The 17,377-nt window shown below is 44.7% G+C and overlaps 7 protein-coding genes across 8 annotated transcripts; 4 read left to right on the top strand and 3 right to left on the bottom strand.

Moving 5' to 3' along the window:
* The first annotated feature begins 70 nt into the window (after positions 1 to 70).
* On the top strand, positions 71 to 667 carry LOC138130327 (uncharacterized). The gene has a single exon (XM_069046762.1). The coding sequence runs from the start codon at positions 71 to 73 to the stop codon at positions 665 to 667; it is 597 nt and encodes a 198-aa protein (XP_068902863.1).
* A 550-nt stretch (positions 668 to 1,217) lies between these two features.
* mus201 (rad2 superfamily protein mus201) lies at positions 1,218 to 5,960 on the top strand. Its single transcript, XM_069047714.1, has 5 exons — positions 1,218 to 2,019; positions 2,084 to 2,259; positions 2,702 to 4,600; positions 4,650 to 4,863; positions 4,913 to 5,960. Exons 1-5 carry the CDS (start codon positions 1,932 to 1,934, stop codon positions 5,917 to 5,919), a joined length of 3,384 nt encoding a protein of 1,127 aa, XP_068903815.1. The 5' UTR covers positions 1,218 to 1,931; the 3' UTR covers positions 5,920 to 5,960.
* A 32-nt stretch (positions 5,961 to 5,992) lies between these two features.
* On the bottom strand, positions 5,993 to 7,239 carry Paf-AHalpha (Platelet-activating factor acetylhydrolase alpha). The gene is made up of 3 exons (XM_069047728.1): positions 7,022 to 7,239; positions 6,641 to 6,970; positions 5,993 to 6,591 (listed from the first exon to the last, which is right to left on the bottom strand). The coding sequence occupies exons 1-3, from the start codon at positions 7,085 to 7,087 to the stop codon at positions 6,310 to 6,312; spliced, it is 678 nt and encodes a 225-aa protein (XP_068903829.1). The 5' UTR covers positions 7,088 to 7,239; the 3' UTR covers positions 5,993 to 6,309.
* Positions 7,240 to 7,360: 121 nt separating this feature from the next.
* Cbp20 (cap binding protein 20) lies at positions 7,361 to 8,181 on the top strand. Its single transcript, XM_069047730.1, has 3 exons — positions 7,361 to 7,603; positions 7,650 to 7,867; positions 7,916 to 8,181. Exons 1-3 carry the CDS (start codon positions 7,544 to 7,546, stop codon positions 8,118 to 8,120), a joined length of 483 nt encoding a protein of 160 aa, XP_068903831.1. The 5' UTR covers positions 7,361 to 7,543; the 3' UTR covers positions 8,121 to 8,181.
* LOC138130978 (gamma-tubulin complex component 3-like) lies at positions 8,169 to 11,816 on the bottom strand. 2 transcript variants are annotated; one of them, XM_069047717.1, is made up of 7 exons: positions 11,657 to 11,816; positions 11,430 to 11,605; positions 10,942 to 11,175; positions 10,816 to 10,894; positions 9,949 to 10,767; positions 9,391 to 9,580; positions 8,169 to 9,340 (listed from the first exon to the last, which is right to left on the bottom strand). In XM_069047717.1, the coding sequence occupies exons 1-7, from the start codon at positions 11,739 to 11,741 to the stop codon at positions 8,428 to 8,430; spliced, it is 2,496 nt and encodes an 831-aa protein (XP_068903818.1). In that variant the 5' UTR covers positions 11,742 to 11,816; the 3' UTR covers positions 8,169 to 8,427. The 2 variants fall into 2 exon arrangements, with proteins under 2 accessions (XP_068903818.1, XP_068903817.1); XM_069047716.1 differs by having other exon boundaries at positions 9,949 to 10,894.
* Positions 11,817 to 11,868: 52 nt separating this feature from the next.
* On the top strand, positions 11,869 to 12,984 carry LOC138130983 (uncharacterized). Its single transcript, XM_069047727.1, has 4 exons — positions 11,869 to 11,974; positions 12,020 to 12,216; positions 12,264 to 12,411; positions 12,455 to 12,984. Exons 1-4 carry the CDS (start codon positions 11,903 to 11,905, stop codon positions 12,803 to 12,805), a joined length of 768 nt encoding a protein of 255 aa, XP_068903828.1. The 5' UTR covers positions 11,869 to 11,902; the 3' UTR covers positions 12,806 to 12,984.
* A 54-nt stretch (positions 12,985 to 13,038) lies between these two features.
* Kap-alpha3 (karyopherin alpha3) lies at positions 13,039 to 17,361 on the bottom strand. The gene is made up of 4 exons (XM_069047718.1): positions 16,981 to 17,361; positions 16,149 to 16,847; positions 13,748 to 14,440; positions 13,039 to 13,697 (listed from the first exon to the last, which is right to left on the bottom strand). The coding sequence occupies exons 1-4, from the start codon at positions 17,041 to 17,043 to the stop codon at positions 13,602 to 13,604; spliced, it is 1,551 nt and encodes a 516-aa protein (XP_068903819.1). The 5' UTR covers positions 17,044 to 17,361; the 3' UTR covers positions 13,039 to 13,601.
* Between the last annotated feature and the right edge of the window lie 16 nt (positions 17,362 to 17,377).

The raw sequence follows: 17,377 nt of genomic DNA, 5'->3' as shown, positions 1-17,377 counted from the left end.
TTTGCGAGGGAAAAAATTCGGCTAGACAAAAATCAAGACTGAAGAAATTCTTGAGCCGGTGTTGAGGCGAATGGAGGACCGTAACGTTCAGAAAAGCATTACAGATTTCTTCAAGTACGATAGAAGGGTAGAGCCGGAAGAAACGGAAAAGAAGATGAGCAAGAGAGTGAAGAATGCGATCCAGAGAATCGGGAGCAACGGAAAGGAGGAAGAGGAACCAAAGATTGAAGGGAAGAAGCAGAGGAAGAAGGCAGGTGAAAAGGTTGACGGACCGAAGAGAAAAAAGAAGATTGAAGAGAAGAGTGAGGGGAGCAGTAGTAAGGATGATGGGTCGAAGAGTAAGAAGAAGAAACCAGATGAAGAGATCGAGATTTTGAAGCAGACGCAAGTCAGATATAAGAAGCGGGTCGAGGAGATAGAGACGGAGATCCGCAACGAGGTGGAGGGGCAAACCGTAAAGAAAGTTAATTTGCAGAGGTTGCACAAGAGGGAGGTGATCTCTCAGAAGCAGAAAGAGAAGAGCGAGATGTTGAAAAATAAACTGAAGGCTATCGAAACGTTCAGGAAGTCTAAGCTAGGTCCAGGTTCCGTGAAGACGAAACAAAAGGATGCGAGGGCGCCCCAGAAAGACGCCGGATACTTATCAGAAAGTAACAGTAGCGATTGAATATTGTTACTAAAATTTTCCAAAATATTTTTTTAATTTTTTACGAGTCTTTCGATTTGTCCCAAGTTCGGCGTCTCATTTGGTGTAAATTTTATTCCAATTCGTAGATTTCACATTAAAAACAATGAGAGTAGCAGTATCACGACAACTAAACGGTTTCTTACAATTACCTTAAACTGTCATAAATAAATAGCAACTTCCTACCAAGTTTAGGAAAAAAGATAAATTAAATCGGAATGTGAGAACGAAACATTACACATTTTATGCTGAAATCACATGATTTAAAAAAATAAGGCGAATGGCCCGAGCTCAAATACTCCATCGTAAAAAAATGTGAAATACAAAAACCGATAGACATTCAATGAACTTTGAGGTGTTTTTACTTAGAAAGTGGGATTTTCTTCGGGTTCGCTTTTGCTGACAATTTGAATAGGTAATTAAAATCCATCCACTTGCAGAAATAAAAATGTATATTTTCAGTTGCAGATAATAAACATTCTGCACAAAAACATTCCGACAGTTTTTCCTTTAATTGAAAACTTGCCTTTTGATATAAATTCTTTTCTTGCAAATAAACAAAACAATCAAACTTGGAATCAAATGTATTGTCCACTTCTTTCCCTATTTTCCTGAATTGTAACCATTTTTGAGGTTACAACGTTGTCAAAGTGTCAAACAGGAAAACGTCATCGGACTTATTTAATATTTACGTCGTAACAATTCCAAATGTAAACATGTAAATGTGATTCTAATAACTCTCGTATGAGGTGTCTCTCCTAACGTTACTTTTTATCTAATGAAACTGTCAAATTCGGGGTCAATTAACATGTTTTCCACTGTTATTAAGAGATTCTCATCGACCTTGGAAGTTCATCGATAATGCCAATTTCCTTCTGCGAGTGTTGCTCATCCGAAAGCCCTCCGCCTCTGCTCGCTGGAACCGGTCCGGCCGTGAAGGGGCCTTTAGGCGGTCTCGCGCCGCCCCCCTCCTTCCCCTGGGAGGATGTGGGGTTACAGCCGGGGCGTGGGAAAATCATGGTGTGGGAAAGAGTGGGTGGCCTCGGCGATTCTCAAACATTTGATACTGAGAGATGTAATTCAGACCGCTGGACGAGATTAGGTCTGTTTTCCTCTGATTTGACGATTCTCGCATCTAAATCATGGGAACTGACTGACGTTCGTGTCGCGGTCGTTCATCGCCGCCGCAGACCGTGGGAATTTTTTCCGCCGCAGACGTTTCGCGCCCAACCGATAATTGGGAAGTATGGGAGTTCACGGTTTGTGGAGGCTCATCGAGCCTTCCGGCAAGCCCGTGCCGCTGGAGTCCCTCGAGAACAAAGTCCTGGCAGTCGGTATCCTTTTTGACAGACGACAGGCACCTCTTTCGGCACTCACGTTTACCTTAACGCATCGCAGATGTCTCGATATGGCTTCACCAGATCGTCAAGGGCTTCCAGGACGCGAAAGGGGGCCCTCTCCCCAACGCTCACCTCCTCGGCATCTACCACCGACTATGCAAATTGCTATACTTTCGGATAAAGCCGGTGTTTGTCTTCGACGGGGGCGTCCCAGTTCTCAAGAAGCAAACCATAGTGAGTAAAACAATGGGAAAATCGGAACCCCCACGACACATAACCTCAATGTTTCCATTTTCGAAAGCCCCGATGGCGTATACGTAACGTTATGCAATTGTCTTTGACAAGTGACATTTGACTTATCAATTCACAACTTCACCCATAGAAAGACGATTTTTTTTACTCCTTTCTTGAAACTAATCGAACTCAATAAATTCAATAATATTGATTTTAACCTCGAATAGAGTGCAAGTAGGTTGAAATATTTATGGCGAATCTAAAAGGGTTTTTTTTGCAAAACAAATCTCCAACCAAAATATACCCGGTGATTGCAATTCAAATAGAATTGTGGTATTTTCCACAGTAAGCGAGCATAATTAAATTAGTCACGTTTGATGATTTACTTTAATTAGCCCTAATTAGATTATAATAGCGAATGTTGACCTTGACCCTTCCTCAGGCCTTAAGAAACCAGCAAAAGGCCAAAACTCTGGGTGCCGCGGACCGCCTCCACAAAAACCTCTTGTCCGCTTTAGTGAAACACAGCGCCATCAGCAAAGTGCTTTCCGAAAAAGCGAAAGCAGCCCTCTCCGAGTCCCACTCGCCCCCCAAAAAACCAAAGACGGACGATGACGATTTGTACGTCCTGCCTCCATCGCAGCCTTTGGATTCCACCCTTTCGTCCAGCGAGGACGAAAGTTCTGCGGATGACTCTCGGCCCTCTTACGACTTGCACTCGATAAACACCGAAAGCGCCGAGTTCAAGTCGTTACCGGTTGACGTCCGTCACGAAATCTTGTCCGATTTGAAGGACACGCGGAAACAGTCGTCTTGGGGGCGCATCCACGAGTTGCCCACCGAGAGCGACGACTTCTCCGTCTACCAGATGAACCGACTGTTGAAGAGACAGTCGGTGCAGGTGGCTTTGGAAGAGGTCGAGAAGGAGATGGGGGGGCACTCGTTGTCGTTGGGGGAGTTGGAAACGTTACTCAAAGATCAAGGAGTCATCACGAATCTGAAAGGAAGCAGAATTGCCTCGGATGAGAATACGCGGTTTTTGTTGATCAAGGATATCAAGCAAGCCGTAGAGGAGGCGAAGAAACAGAATTTAGCAACAATCGAAGAAGGAGAGAGCGACGAGTCAATGGAAAAAATGAAAAACAAAGGAGATATCGAGTATGAGGATGATCTGAAGAAAGCGATCGCGATGTCGTTGGAGGAGGCACCGTCGACGTCGAAAGCTAGTGAAGAAGAAGCGTCGTCTAGTTCTAAGTCTGTTAAAAAAATCGGAGGTAAAGGGAAGAAGAGAATGTCACTTTCCTTTCTTGAGAATTTTGAAGATGCAGATTTTGGAGAATCCGAGTCTAGTGAAGAAGAAACTATCCAAATAAGACTCACTCCGGCGCAACGATATATGATGGAGTACAGCGGATTGACACCCAATGAAATTGCTAAAATTATTGCTAGCAAAAATGGAGCTTCTAAGAAGGCCAACATAGAAGAAGCAAAGATCGGTAAACCTGTTGTCCAACCGGCTGAGAGTACTAGTGACGCATCTAGAACAGCCGATTCGGGGCAAGAAACAGTTACCGGATCTGGTATTGAAGAAGTTAATGTTAGTGAATTAATTAGAATAGAAGAACAAGAAGATAGAGTTACTACGTCTAGTTCTAGGGAAGTGGAAGAAGGAAAAGATGAGTGTTTCGAATTGAAATCGGATTCAGAATCGAACGATTCCGACGATTTTTTAGATGTAGAAGATAGTAATGTGGAGCAAGTGAAGAAAAACGTTACTTCTATGGAGGTAGTTATCAAGCCTGATGAAGAACTAGAAGATGACTTGTTTAAAGATATATTTGATAATGAAGATCAGGCTGAGGTGGCGAGCGAGGTTTCGAGTACTCAGGACAAGGTAATAGAGAGTATAAAGCAGTTTGTGTCGAGTAGTAGGGAAGAAGAGTCGAAGAAAGTGAAAGAAAATATCAAAAAAGTAGTGGATACGGAAGCAGACTCACCTGCGGTTGAAAGTATAGTAGTATCAGATAGAAAAGAAGAATGTTTAAATGAAGCAAGTTCGTCTGCGATTGAAAACCTAGAAGTGTCAAATGATAAGGAATCTTCGTCTGCTGTTGAAGAAGTCAAGTCTACGAGTCAGACTGTGAAGGACAAGATCGAGAAGTTGATCAAGGATTACTCTCGCCCAAAAGAGGCAGAACCTGACTCTTCAAAATTGTCGGTGGATCAGTTGAACGAGATGCGAGAAAATTTGAGAAAGGAAGAAGCAGAACTCGCGACAGAAAAGTCCACCAAAGAGAGACACGCTGGAAGCATCACCGACCAAATGTACCAAGAAGCTCAGGTGAGTTGATCGGTCCAAACTCGGAAAAAATCCAAGAAAATGTGTTTAGGAGCTTTTGGAACTCTTCGGAGTTCCCTACTTGGTGGCTCCGATGGAAGCCGAAGCCCAGTGTGCCTTTCTAGACTTGATCGACTTGACGGACGGCACGATCACCGACGACAGCGACATCTGGCTGTTCGGGGGGCGAACAGTCTACAAGAACTTCTTCAACCAAAGCAAAACCGTGATGGAGTTCAAGTCGGACAACATCCAGCAGCACTACAGTATAGATTTTGTGTCTTTGCGTGTATTGTTGTTAACGTTTGTTTTCAGAGTTGACCCGCGAGCAGATGGTGTTGTTGGCCATGCTGGTGGGCAGCGACTACACCACCGGTTTGACAGGAGTCGGCCCGGTCACAGCTCTGGAAATCCTGGCGGCTTTCCCACCCAAATCCGAGCTCGTGATCTCGGGATTGGCAGAGTTCAAGTCTTGGTTCGCGAAAGGTAAAGCTCCAGGGCCAGGGCGGACCTCTCTTCGCGGCAAATTAAAGAACTTGGCGTTCGGCGAAAACTTCCCCAACCCTCAGATAACCCAAGCGTACTTGGAGCCGCGAGTGGAGACCAGCAAGGAGAAGTTCGGTTGGGCGAAGCCCGACGTTGTGGGTTTGGTGGACTTTGCGAGGGAAAAATTCGGCTGGACCAAAATCAAGACTGAAGAAATTCTTGCCCCGGTGTTGAAGCGAATGGAGGACCGTAACGTTCAGAAGAGCATTACAGATTTCTTCAAGTACGAGAGGAGGGTAGAGTCAAGTGAAACGGAAAAGAAGATGAGCAAGAGAGTGAAGAGTGCAATTCAGAGGATCGGGAGCAACGGGAAGGAGGAAGAGGAACCAAAGATTGAAGGGAAGAAGCAGAGGAAGAAGGCAGGTGAAAAGGTTGACGGACCGAAGAGAAAAAAGAAGATTGAAGAGAAGAGTGAGGGGAATAGTAGTAAGGATGATGGGCCGAAGAGTAAGAAGAAGAAACCAGATGAAGAGATCGAGATTTTGAAGCAGACGCAAGTCAGATCTAAGAAGCGGGTTGAAGAGATAGAGACGGAGATCCGCAAAGAGGTGGAGGGGCAAACCGTAAAGAAAGTTAATTTGCAGAGGTTGCACAAGAGGGAAGTGATCCCTCAGAAGCAGAAAGAGAAGAGCGAGATGTTGAAAAATAAACTGAAGGCTATCGAAACGTTCAGGAAGTCTAAGCTAGGTCCAGGTTCCGTGAAGAAGAAACAAAAGGATGCAAGGGCGCCCCAGAAAGACGCCGGATACTTATCAGAAAGTAGCAGTAGCGATTGAATGTTGTTACTAAGATTTTCTAAAATAATTTTTTAATTTTTTACGAGTCTTTCGATTTGTCCCAAGTTCGGCGTCTCTTTTGGTGTAAATTTTATTCCAATTCGTAGGTATACAAATTAAAAATAATGAGAGTAGCAGTATCACGACAACTAAACGGTTTCTCTTACAAATACCTTAAACTATCATAAATAAATAGCGAGTTCCTATCAAGTTTAGGAAAAAAGATAAATTAATTCGGAATGTGAGAACGAAAAATTACACATTTTATCCTTATATATCACATGATTGAAAAAAAATTAAGGCGAACGGCCTGAGCTCAAGTACTACATCCAAAAAAACGTGTAACAAAAAAGCGGATAAAAGGCATTCAATTTGAACTTTAACGAGTTTTTACTCGGAAGGAGTGAGATCTTTCTCGGGCTCGCCTTCGCTGAGCAATTGGAGCAACAATTCGTGAACGGGCTCGAAGGCCTTCCTGCTGCCGGCGTTGGTCAGCAGGAGGTAGTCGTGCATGTCGTGGTGGCTTATCGTGCCGTCCGACTGGACGAACCCTTTGTCGATCACAACCAGTTCTACTTTGGGCAAATTGACTAATTTACTTTTGAGGAGCTCGTTGACGCTTTCCATCCGCTCCCGCAGCTTGTTCGGGTGCTGACCTCTAGGCAACAGTGTCTGAAAAAATCGGCTTAAGACAGGCTCAGCGCGCCGCCGCTCAACTCACCGGGACTACGATGTAGACGTCGTGGTGTTTCTCTCTTATTGTACTGATGATTTCCATGATTCCTTCGGCGATTTCTTCAGGCGTATTCGCGTGATTGTTAGTGCCGACGTGCAGGACTATCACTTTGGGCGAGGCGTGGTCCAGTTCGCCGTTCTGAATCCTCCACAGGACATTCTCGATTTTGTCTCTGTGAATACCGAAATTTAAACAGTGTAAAGGTGCGAATAGTTCGTTCCACACTTCGGTGTGTTGTAAAGCTTGCACGATCGAGTCTCCGACGAATACGACGTCGGCGTCTTTCTCTCGAGACTCGGCGACGAAACGTTTGTGCTGCAAGGGGGCTTTCAGACCATCGTTCATTAGGTAGTTTTTGTTACTTACTATGCTCATCCATCTGTGGTCCCCGTCGCTGTCGTCCACCGCCACAGCCACCTTACAGGTATTCATTTTTACAAAAAGACACAAATTTACCCCAATTCTACGATACTAAGCCGCTAATTCTCTTAAATTAATAAAAATTTATAAAAATGACATTTTCAAGTCAATGTCTAACCAATCGTGCGGAGCGAAAACGCCGCGGCATCTACATTACCGACACACAATCGCCGACTTCAATTGTCTTGCCACCAAACAATTTCCCAATTACTAATTATTTAAGTAACATCTTTAAAATCAATACATTTACTATCATTTGCTATCAATTAAGCTTGGTAGATTCCTTCCGTGTGAGACCACCTTCAGGGAAACGAATTACTAATTTAACATTCAATATTCGAAAAGCTGAATATTTAAAAGGAGGCCATGATCGATATCTCACGCGATCAGCTGTCAGTCGCAGATGTCATTCTAGAATCGTAAACAACAATAATCTATAAGTTCGAACGTTGTAAGAAAGCTATCACAATGTCTACGATATCTTCACCCTCAGTCGAACTCAGTTCGTACCGTGACCAGCATTTTAAGGCAAGTTTCACCAACCCCCTACGACATAACCTCACTTGTGTTTCAGGGGTCCAGAGCCGAACAGGACAAACTTTTGCGCCTCACCACGACCCTATACGTTGGCAATTTATCGTTCTACACGACAGAGGAGCAACTAATCGAATTATTCTCGAAATGCGGCGACATTCGACGAGTAGTGATGGGACTGGACAAGTACAAAAAAACCCCTTGTGGATTCTGTTTCGTGGAGTATTACAATAGAGCAGACGCCGAGAACTGTTTGAGGTGAGGTGCGACGCAAACTGACCGCACGTGATGATTTTTTAACTGCAGGTATATAAATGGAACGCGTTTGGACGACAGGATTGTGAGGACTGACTGGGACGCAGGTTTCATCGAGGGACGACAATACGGACGCGGCAAGACCGGAGGACAAGTTCGGGACGAGTACCGCACCGATTATGACTCGGGGCGGGGCGGCTACGGCAAGATAATGCAGCAGAAGATGGGGGTAAATGAGGGGTCTTTCCCTCGGTAATCAGTGTGACTTGTCTAATTTTATATTTTGCGTTAAGGAAATAAAAACTTTCATAAATTAACATGTTTATTTGAAGCCGGGCCGTCGCCCAATTTGCACTTTACATAACACCGATTTACTCAGATGAAAGGGGCGACACCTTTCATCCGATACAACATCAGATATGTTTTTTTTTCTTTGTGCGGAGCAGGGAGTCGACGCTGCCGTACTTACTGACGGTGGAAGTTGGCGATCTGTCATTAACGGAATTCAAATTATTTACAAACTGAGGCGGAGGTTTATAATTATTTACAACTTTACTTTCTGGTCATATGATTTTGTAGTAATCGTTAAAACTTAGCCTGACACTCAACAATTGGAGGTTCATGTTCGAGCTGGACGACAGCAGCATCAAGTACTTCTTGACGAATTGTTCGTACGTCTGCGCTAAATGTTTCACTTTAGTCCGGATACTGTTCAAGAATTGGTGGAAGTCCTCGGCGCGCGCTTTCGCCGCAATCTCATCTTCCTCGGTCAGTCCGTAACTCCCCGGAAGTTCCATCTTGGCCTGCAGCTCCATGTACGCTTCGTACTCTTTCGTCGCCGCCTCGTTCAGAGCCTCCTGGTGGCCCTCGAGCGTCAAAATGAAATTGTAGATGGACCTCAGCTGCGAGAACAACAGCCGCGAGTTCTCGTCGAGCAGGACTCCGCACTGGACCGAATTGAGGAAGACGGTGTGGGCGCTGATGATGTCGTCGAGACACTCGGCTTGGTTCACCCGTCGCAGCATCTCGGCCCACGAACACTCCAACACCTCGAACAGGAAATAGTACTGCGTCTGGTGCAAGAAGTGGATCATCTCGCTGGTCAGGATGTGGATGACGTGCATGACCGGCTTCAGCTCTTTGATCTTGCGGAACATCTTCGCCATCGTGATCTGTTGCTTGCGCATCGTCGCCAGCACGAACTCCATGCGTTTGGCCTTCCACAATGCGCCAAAAAGACACTGGTATATTGTCATCGTCGGTTGAAAAATTGTCCCCACGGGACCGTCCACTATGTACACCAGACTGAAGACGTCCCATCCCGTATCCCCCTGAGAGTGTCCCATGAAGCTCACGTTGAGCCGCTGCAGAGTGTCCTCGTCTTCGAACTGTGCGTTGGTGACGCGAATCGCTGATTCGAGGATCGCCGAAAGAGTGTGACCGTAGATGTCTTGAGCCGGTTTGTTCAATTCGGGTCTAATAACAACCAATACAACAAAAATCTACATTTGATAAATGTCACATACACGAGCAACTCCAAAAGGTGGCGGATGAAGTCGCCCTGGCCCAACAAGAGGTACCTGCGGAGGGACTGCAAGTGCTCGAACAGGCGGTACTTGTTCTTGAGCAGGTCCAAAACGCGCAAAGACGTCTCTCTGTAGACTTTGTCCAAAGCTGAGTCAAACTCCAAGCTTTGCTCGGGCGAAAACAGCGATTCTGTCAGAAATGATTGTTAAAAATTTGGCCGCTAGAGGGCCACCACAATATCTGACATTTAGTGACTAGATGTGTAATTGATTCGATTTCTGATTGGTCGGCACTTAGTGCTAATGTCGAAAATGACAGTAGCTTCAGTTTTAATAATCGTAACAATAACGCCTAATAATTATAATACAATTATTGTATTATAACAGCAAAACAGAATAAATAAATATTATATATTGTGTATGAGTTTAATTTAGTACCTTCCGTTATGAACCTGTTTATTTAAATAAACTCTTGTGTCTTATATCAAATTATGTCTTATGTCAGAATGATGGACGTCGGGTACTTCACTTATCGGCACTATCATGAGTAAACTATACCTGACGTGGTCCTCGACAGCTTCTGCAGGACATCCTTCTCCGGCATCTGTCCGCTGTCCTTGCAGATCTGCCTCAAAAAATTGATACTTTTCCCGGTGGCGAGAATCTTCTTGGCCTGGTCCATCGTGATGAACGACGGCACCATGGACTTCCTCACGTGGTACTTGTCGTGCCAGAGTCTCTCCGCTGCCGTGATGTCCCTAGCTTCTATAAAAAACTCATTGCACGAATCGTTGATCTCCCCGTCCAGCAGCCACCTGGACAGCATGATGTAGAGCGGCTTGCACACCGCCGTCAGCACCTTCTCCGACACCTCTTGGGCACACTTGGAACCGTGCTGCAAGAACCCGTGGACCGCGGTGATCAGAGCGCCCCCCTTCTTCTCGTTGCACTGTTCGGCGATGTACGCCAGCCACTCGAAGCGCACTCTGTGCTCGTGAATGTAAACGAGAGCCTTGTGGAGCGTCATCTGGGGCTGGTCCAGGCATACCTGCTTCTTCAGGGCGGTCTGGAGGAGCGCTATCGTGCGGTAGTACGCCGACAGCTCGTCTCTGAGCGTCGCGATCAAAGCCAAACAGATGACGCCGCCTTGTTCGTCGTTAGTGTCGCAATACTGCTTGAGCTGATTGTGCAAGAAGCTCATCCCCAGCAGTCTCTCGACCAGGCCCCGCTGGATCGGGCTCAGGTTCTTGCCGGTCTTGGGGTCGATCGTGAAGCCCACACCGCCCACTTCTTTGCGCAAGAAGCGCCCCTCGATGCCTTGGAATGAGTATATCAGATCTTGGAGCAAGTCTCGTTCCGAGACGAGATTGAGTTCGGCTTGAATGAGAGAGTCAGTGAATGAAGAAAGCGTGGGTGGGGGCTTACAGGAGGGTTTAGAAGTGACAGTGTCGAACTCGTTCTTCGACGACCAAACGCTAGAAGTGGCAGTGGTGAGGCGTGAAGACTGAAATCAGACTGTTACAAGGGAAAGACTAGATTTGGGGGGCGAACCGGAATGTTGGTACTACTGGACTGGACCGATTTGATTGTGGTGTGGCCTTGAAAGATGCTACGTATAGATTCTTGAGAGTTGCCGCGTTTTAAAAATAAATTTGATTTGTGTCTCGTCGTCGAAGGAAACTTGTCCAGGCTCTCTAGCGTGTTCCAGAGGATGTCTTTCTGGGGGGCCGACCTGGCCAGTTTGAGAAGGAAGTTCAAGATAGAACCTCGGTTTTGCAAAACATTCTGCACAAAAACAATTTCTTTGCATTTTTTTTTGTTTGCTTTTATTCCAACATCTCTTTTTGCACTTCACCCAACAGGTTATGTTACAAATGTCAATTAGACAAACTGAATCAAGTTCAGACACAATTATTAGTTACAAGCTATCGAGTACCTAGTCAAACAAATACTCATTCAACAAATGCAAAACTTATTTTCTCTGAGTAAACGAGTCTTTACTTAGACTTGTTAATCAAAAACTAAACACAATTTCTTACCGTTTTGCACATATTTGAGTACAACAATTCGAACTGCTCTGCACTCTCCCTGCCCTGTGAAGCCAGAATGTGCTTGATCTGGATGACCATATACTGCTCGTCGCTGGTGATGTTGCACGCGGCCGCCGGCGAAGACAAGACACTGAACGCGATTTTGCACAAATTCGTCGACAAAACTGAAACCAAAATCTCAACACCCCACTTACTGCCACCCCACAAAAACACACCTGGCTTGTTCTTGGCGAAATGACTACATAGTTTCAGAATTAAATCTGGCTGGTTCGTCGATTCTAAACTTGTCGAAGAGTTCATTTTGGGCCCATTCGGAAATTCGCACCCCTTTGAAAATTTATGGTTATGTGGAAATGTCAAATTTAAATAGAAATAAACTGACAGTCGAACGGGGCGCCATCTACAATAACAAATTACTAGGCAACCAGCAATACGCGTCGGTGGACACAAGACTGCATAGAATGATCTCGCGAAGAGAGAATCTGCTGGTGAGGCCGTGGCAGCAACGGCGCTATGACAATCACAGAAGAAAGGTGAGTGCCGCGATAGAGAAGAATTTGAGGCGAAAGATGATCTAGGTGCAGTCGGCGGCGCCGGCTATCGACACGAGACCCCCGTTGCCTAGGCAACACGTAGCATTGAAACTGAAGAAGAAGCAGAAAGAATCGGAACGGTGCCAAGAAATTCAGAAGAATAATTTCAATCTGTTGAAGAGACTGAGCTATGTGATGCGGACCAGCCGCGTGGACAACTACTGGTCGGTGCCGCAGCCAAAGTGAGCCCCCATTTCTTCGCTTCATTGTTCCAAACAATCCCTTTCAGTTTTTTAAATAGGGTGTCGATGTACGACATCAGAGTGCCAAAATTCGAAGACTTGTACATCGACGAACCCAAAACGAGTCCGCAGGGCCCTCCAACTAGAAAATCGAAGTGTCTGGCGTGCACCCCACAAGCTGTGCAAGAAGTCAAGGTGAGTTGTTGATTGATCAGGGCACGCCTAACGTGAGTTTTAGATTCCGGAGGAGCGAGTGCCTTGGCAGCCGGAAAAGCCGGCCGTTTCCAGATTCCGGAGCAAATCGGTGCCGGTGAGAAAACAGGAAGTCGCGAGCGAGAAAGTTAGGCCGCTAAAATCTGCCTTGAACGCTGTCAGAAACAAAACGGCGCCAAAAACGAACGTGGACAAGCGAAACGCGTCTAAGTTCAGTGCCAAAGAGCCGCAGAGTATTGTTTTGAGCAGAGGATGTTTAAAGTTGTCCGTCAATTTTCCGTCAGATACTCTGGTGAAGTTGCAAGAGGGCAACCAAGAGAGAGTCCTCGTGCAAAACACTTGCAACTGCAAGAACGTGACTGGAGTGACGGTTTGATTAATCACGATCGATTGATTTCACTTGTTTATTCGCTATAATTTACAATTTACTCCAGTTTTCGTTAAAATAGTGTCAGATCTTAATTGATACTTAAAGTAAAGAAGATTCGCCTTTTTATTTTAAATTATATTTTACTTAAAACGATATAACTACCACAATACAATGGTAAGCAAAAACTATAGTTTTTTTTATTACATAATAGCCTTATTAATATGAATTAATTAAACGTGACCAGTCAAGTCTCCTTTATTTCCAGTTTATTTAAATCCATTGTTCTCTTTTTCGATAAACATTATGTATATGGCTACCAACAAAAAAAAAATAGTAAAACTTAAAAAACATGCAGATATATAGCATGATGTTTACCAAAAAATGTTAATATCATAAAAATATATTATCAGAAAAATCTGCGCATGACGCGTTCCACAAGAAAATTTTGTTAATGACACATTTTGATTTTTCGTTCATGCCCAGATTTTTTTCTTATGTACGGTCATTTTAACTTCTTTACATTTACTGTTGATATTTACCTAATTTAAACTGTCAAGTAAAAAAAATAAAACAACAACCATTACACATATGCATCTCAGCAACGTCCCTCGACGTCGTGATCGGTTTTAAATTAAATAAATATCCTATGGGAATTACGTGCATAATTATTTATATTATAAAAAGTTCTATATTTACACAAACGATTAAAATGAGCGTACATAACTCCGAACAAACAGAATGGGGAAAGGAAGCAAACGCACTAGATCAAAATAGTTACTCTGAGCAAGACAGAACCGATAAATCAGAACTTGAACCCTTCGTTCGGTACGTTTGTGTTCGGATCGAAGTGGAATCCGGACTCGGCAGCGGTCGGCGCCAGGTTCGGGTCGTCCTCGCCCTGAAACACACCGTTACCAACCGTGCAAAACCGAAACCTCCAAAACTCACGTCTCCGCTGAAGTACTGCTCGATGATATCGTACGCGATCTTATAAATGTCGATATTGTCATGATTCTGCAAAATTTCGATCTTGTCCAATCCGTTGCACTCCTCGATCATCGTGCACAGCTGCTCCACCTCCGCCCCCGCCATCTTCAGCATGTTGTTGATCCCGTCCAGCACGACCTGAATCACCTGGGCGTCCTTGCAGTTGAGCAGGTCGCAGAAGGGGGGGATGACGCCTTCGCGGATCAGGGTCGCCACCTGCTCCTTGTTGCCGCCGATGGTCAGGTTGCTGATGGCCCAGGCGGCCTCCTTCTGCGTCTGGAAGTCGCCCTTGCACAGGTTGTTGATGATCTTGGGCAGGAGATTCGCGTCGATCACCGCCTGCACTTGCATCTGGTTGCCGGCGGTTATGTTGGACAGGAACCAGACGGCTTCCTTGCAGATTTTTTCCTTCGGGTGGGACAGGAGGGCGGGGAAGTGGGACAACGCGTCGCAGTTCAGGACGACTTGGGTTTGTTCGTCGGTTCCGGTGACGATGTTGCCCACGGCGCGGAGCGCCGCCGTCTGTACTTTCACTTCTTTGTGGCTGAGCAGGGGGATCAGCTTGGGGACGACGCCGCTGTCTATCACCATCTGGATCTGCTCGTTGCCGCCGTCGGTTAGATAACTTAATGCCCACACTGTGTCCACTAATATCTGCACGGCCAAATAAAAACTCTTATCACAACTATACATAAAATGACTGAATAAAAAATATTTTCTCTCCGTTAACGCAAGATTTTTATAAAATATGTGCCAAAATATCTAATGCTACTTAATCGATTGACTTCAAAGGCACATCTCACTATCACCCTACTAGAAGAAGACAAATTTTTCTCTTCCAATTTGTTGGCTCGTCAAAAAATTTTAAAAACAAAACAAAAAAGTACATTACGTAATTTTTAAATTTGCAACATAATTTATTCTATTATGCTCCTGCAGTTTTTTTTGATAAATAATGGCAGCCATTTGGCAGTTTTTTTTTTTTTAATGTAATCGTTTTCAACAACCTTATTTGTTGGAAAAAAAATTGTGTATTATGTCAAAACATTAATAAAGATCGAGACTAAAAAGTTTTATAGTTTTCTTTTAATCCCCACGAAAGGAAAAACCACCCTTTTCTAGACTAAACTAACACCTTAAATTTGACTTTAAAAGTTGTAATATTAATGAGGTGACTTAAGGTTTACTGTCCACCTAGCGGCAAATAAAGGAAGCACTGCCCTCAGTATTCATCAAATACAAAGTTTTCTTATTGATTTTTTGGATAAATCTACCAAGTGGACGAAAATCGGACTTAAGTAATGTTAGCTGTTGATATAGCAGTCATGTGACATATGTAAACCAATTATTATGGAATTATTTACCTCGTCATTACACAGTGGAGGAATTACTAGTTAAACACGACCAAATATATTTTTCTCATTTGACTACCATTGCATTTAATTTGATACTATTCATTTTATGGTTTAATGACGCTTAAATCAATATTTAAGTCACTATATAAGTCATAATGGAAATAAATAAATTCATCACTCACACCGTAGAAATGCCGGATCTGTACTAAAAAAATAAATAATGAAGGAACTATCTGCGTCAGGTCATTTTCTTGAGTATTCATTGCACACATTTTACGACCTTGACATTAAAGAGCGACCAGGAATAAACACAGAAAAAACTTAATTAAATCCAGTGCACGATTTTTTTTTAACGGAAACTAACATAATCGAATCAATTATGGAAAGATTTGATGCAATTCGTCGTTTAAAATGAACAAGAAAAAACTTGTAATAGTTAGATATGCGAGACTAGAAAAACTTTTGTAAAAATACATCAACGTATTTATCTGGCGGCTTTGATACACAAGGCGTTACTTCCTGGTTTAAAAGTGATGTCAAAGGTCGTTGACCGATAAAAGACTGTTAGAATAAGAACTGCAAAAATTTCAGAATAAGTAATAGTACAAACACGTCTGGAACTGTTGTTGATAATATCAAAGCGTGTGATTACATCATTCAGGTAAAGGAAAAATGTTTGAACATTCGTCGACAAGTCTTGGAACTCCTTTTGTCATTAAATAAATTCGAATTGAACTTGGTCCACGCGTTCATGCGTTCGTGTTAATTCCTCCACTGTGCTCGAGTGACTTGCGCAGATGACGTGATCGTCACACCACGCACTGCCCGCCAAGTCGGATTGCTAATAAATTTCCGCTTTCTTTACTTTCTGCATTCCAAAATGGTTGTGACTTGTGAGTCATTTAGATAGAGAGAGCGCCTACGTGGGAACAAAAATCGTTAGGTGAATCGTTGGAGCGAGTCCGCCGATTTTAGAACATGTAAAATGTTTGCATTTTTGTACTCACACTGATATCTGTATGATGGATAAGCGCGTTCAAAGCCGGTAACAACTCCCTAATAGTCTGTATGGGCGGGGGCGGGTCCTTGTTCCTACACAAATTAACGATAACCCAAGTGACGTTCCTCAGGAACGAGATGGGTACGTCTGGTTTAATGAACGACAGCAATGGATTAATGACACCTAGCTCTATAACATAGTCTCTCAACTGCGGCCCATCGCCGATGATGTTCCCCAGCGCCCACACGGCCTGTTCGCAGACGTTCTGCTGCGAAGAGTGGAGCAGCTTGAGGAAGAAGGGCACGGCTCCCGCTTGGACCACCCGGTTGGTCTGCGCTGACGTGCCCGAGGCGATGTTCGTCAGGGCCCATGCCGACTCGAACTGGAGCGACGGCTCGTCGTACCTCTCTAGACACATCACCAGGATGGGGAGGATCCCGCTGGAGATGAGAGGGTCGATCGGGGGGTTCCTGTCCGACGAGAGCAGCTTCCGCGCCGTCTGCACCGCGAGGAGCTGGAGCGCCGGGTTGTCGACGGCGGCCGCTTGGGCCACCAGCTCTTCTAGGTTGGTACTCGAAAGGGACTTCTCGATGTCGTCCTCGTCGGTCGAGTCGACGACGGGCACGTTGCGCCGCTTCTGTAACGTCTCCTCCCGTTTGTTCTTGCGCAACTCCACCGTGACCTCGTTGCGCCGTCTTCGCATCTCCTGGGGGCGACAAAAGGATCAGGGGGCTAGTTTGACATGTGCACGCCGACTGTGGGCTGGGGGGGCTGAATCGCGACGGGATTCGGTCGGCAAAAACACCGGCTCGGCTACGAGGCTACTCTACGATACTCACATCTTGGTCTTTTCCTTTATTTTTGAAATTCTGGATGCGATTCTTGTAACTTTGATCCGCCATTTTCGATTGATTTGACAATGCAGTGGCTGATGGAAACACGAGGAAACGCCGGTCGTCGTATTTAAAACGATTGGAAATTTGATTTTGTTGATTTCAACATGAAAAACGTCAAGTAGAACTATTCGAAGCAAATTATCACAAAGTTTCGGGCTGGAACAACGTAATTTGGTATTTTATCTCTGAATCTGATCGGTTGCACAGGTTGCAACGCTCGGTTGCAAACCGCACCGAACTGACAATTTAACGCAAAAGTCGACCCCTGGGCGACTTCCGCTCCCGAGACGCACCCCCGCGACTTCCGCTAATTATAAAATGAGCCGATTTTGGTCGTGGC

This window comes from Tenebrio molitor, chromosome 5 (assembly GCF_963966145.1).
Source record: "Tenebrio molitor chromosome 5, icTenMoli1.1, whole genome shotgun sequence".
Lineage (NCBI taxonomy): Eukaryota > Metazoa > Arthropoda > Insecta > Coleoptera > Tenebrionidae > Tenebrio > Tenebrio molitor.
Note: the sequence above shows the minus strand (reverse complement) of the source record. Positions and strands in the feature narration are given on the sequence as shown.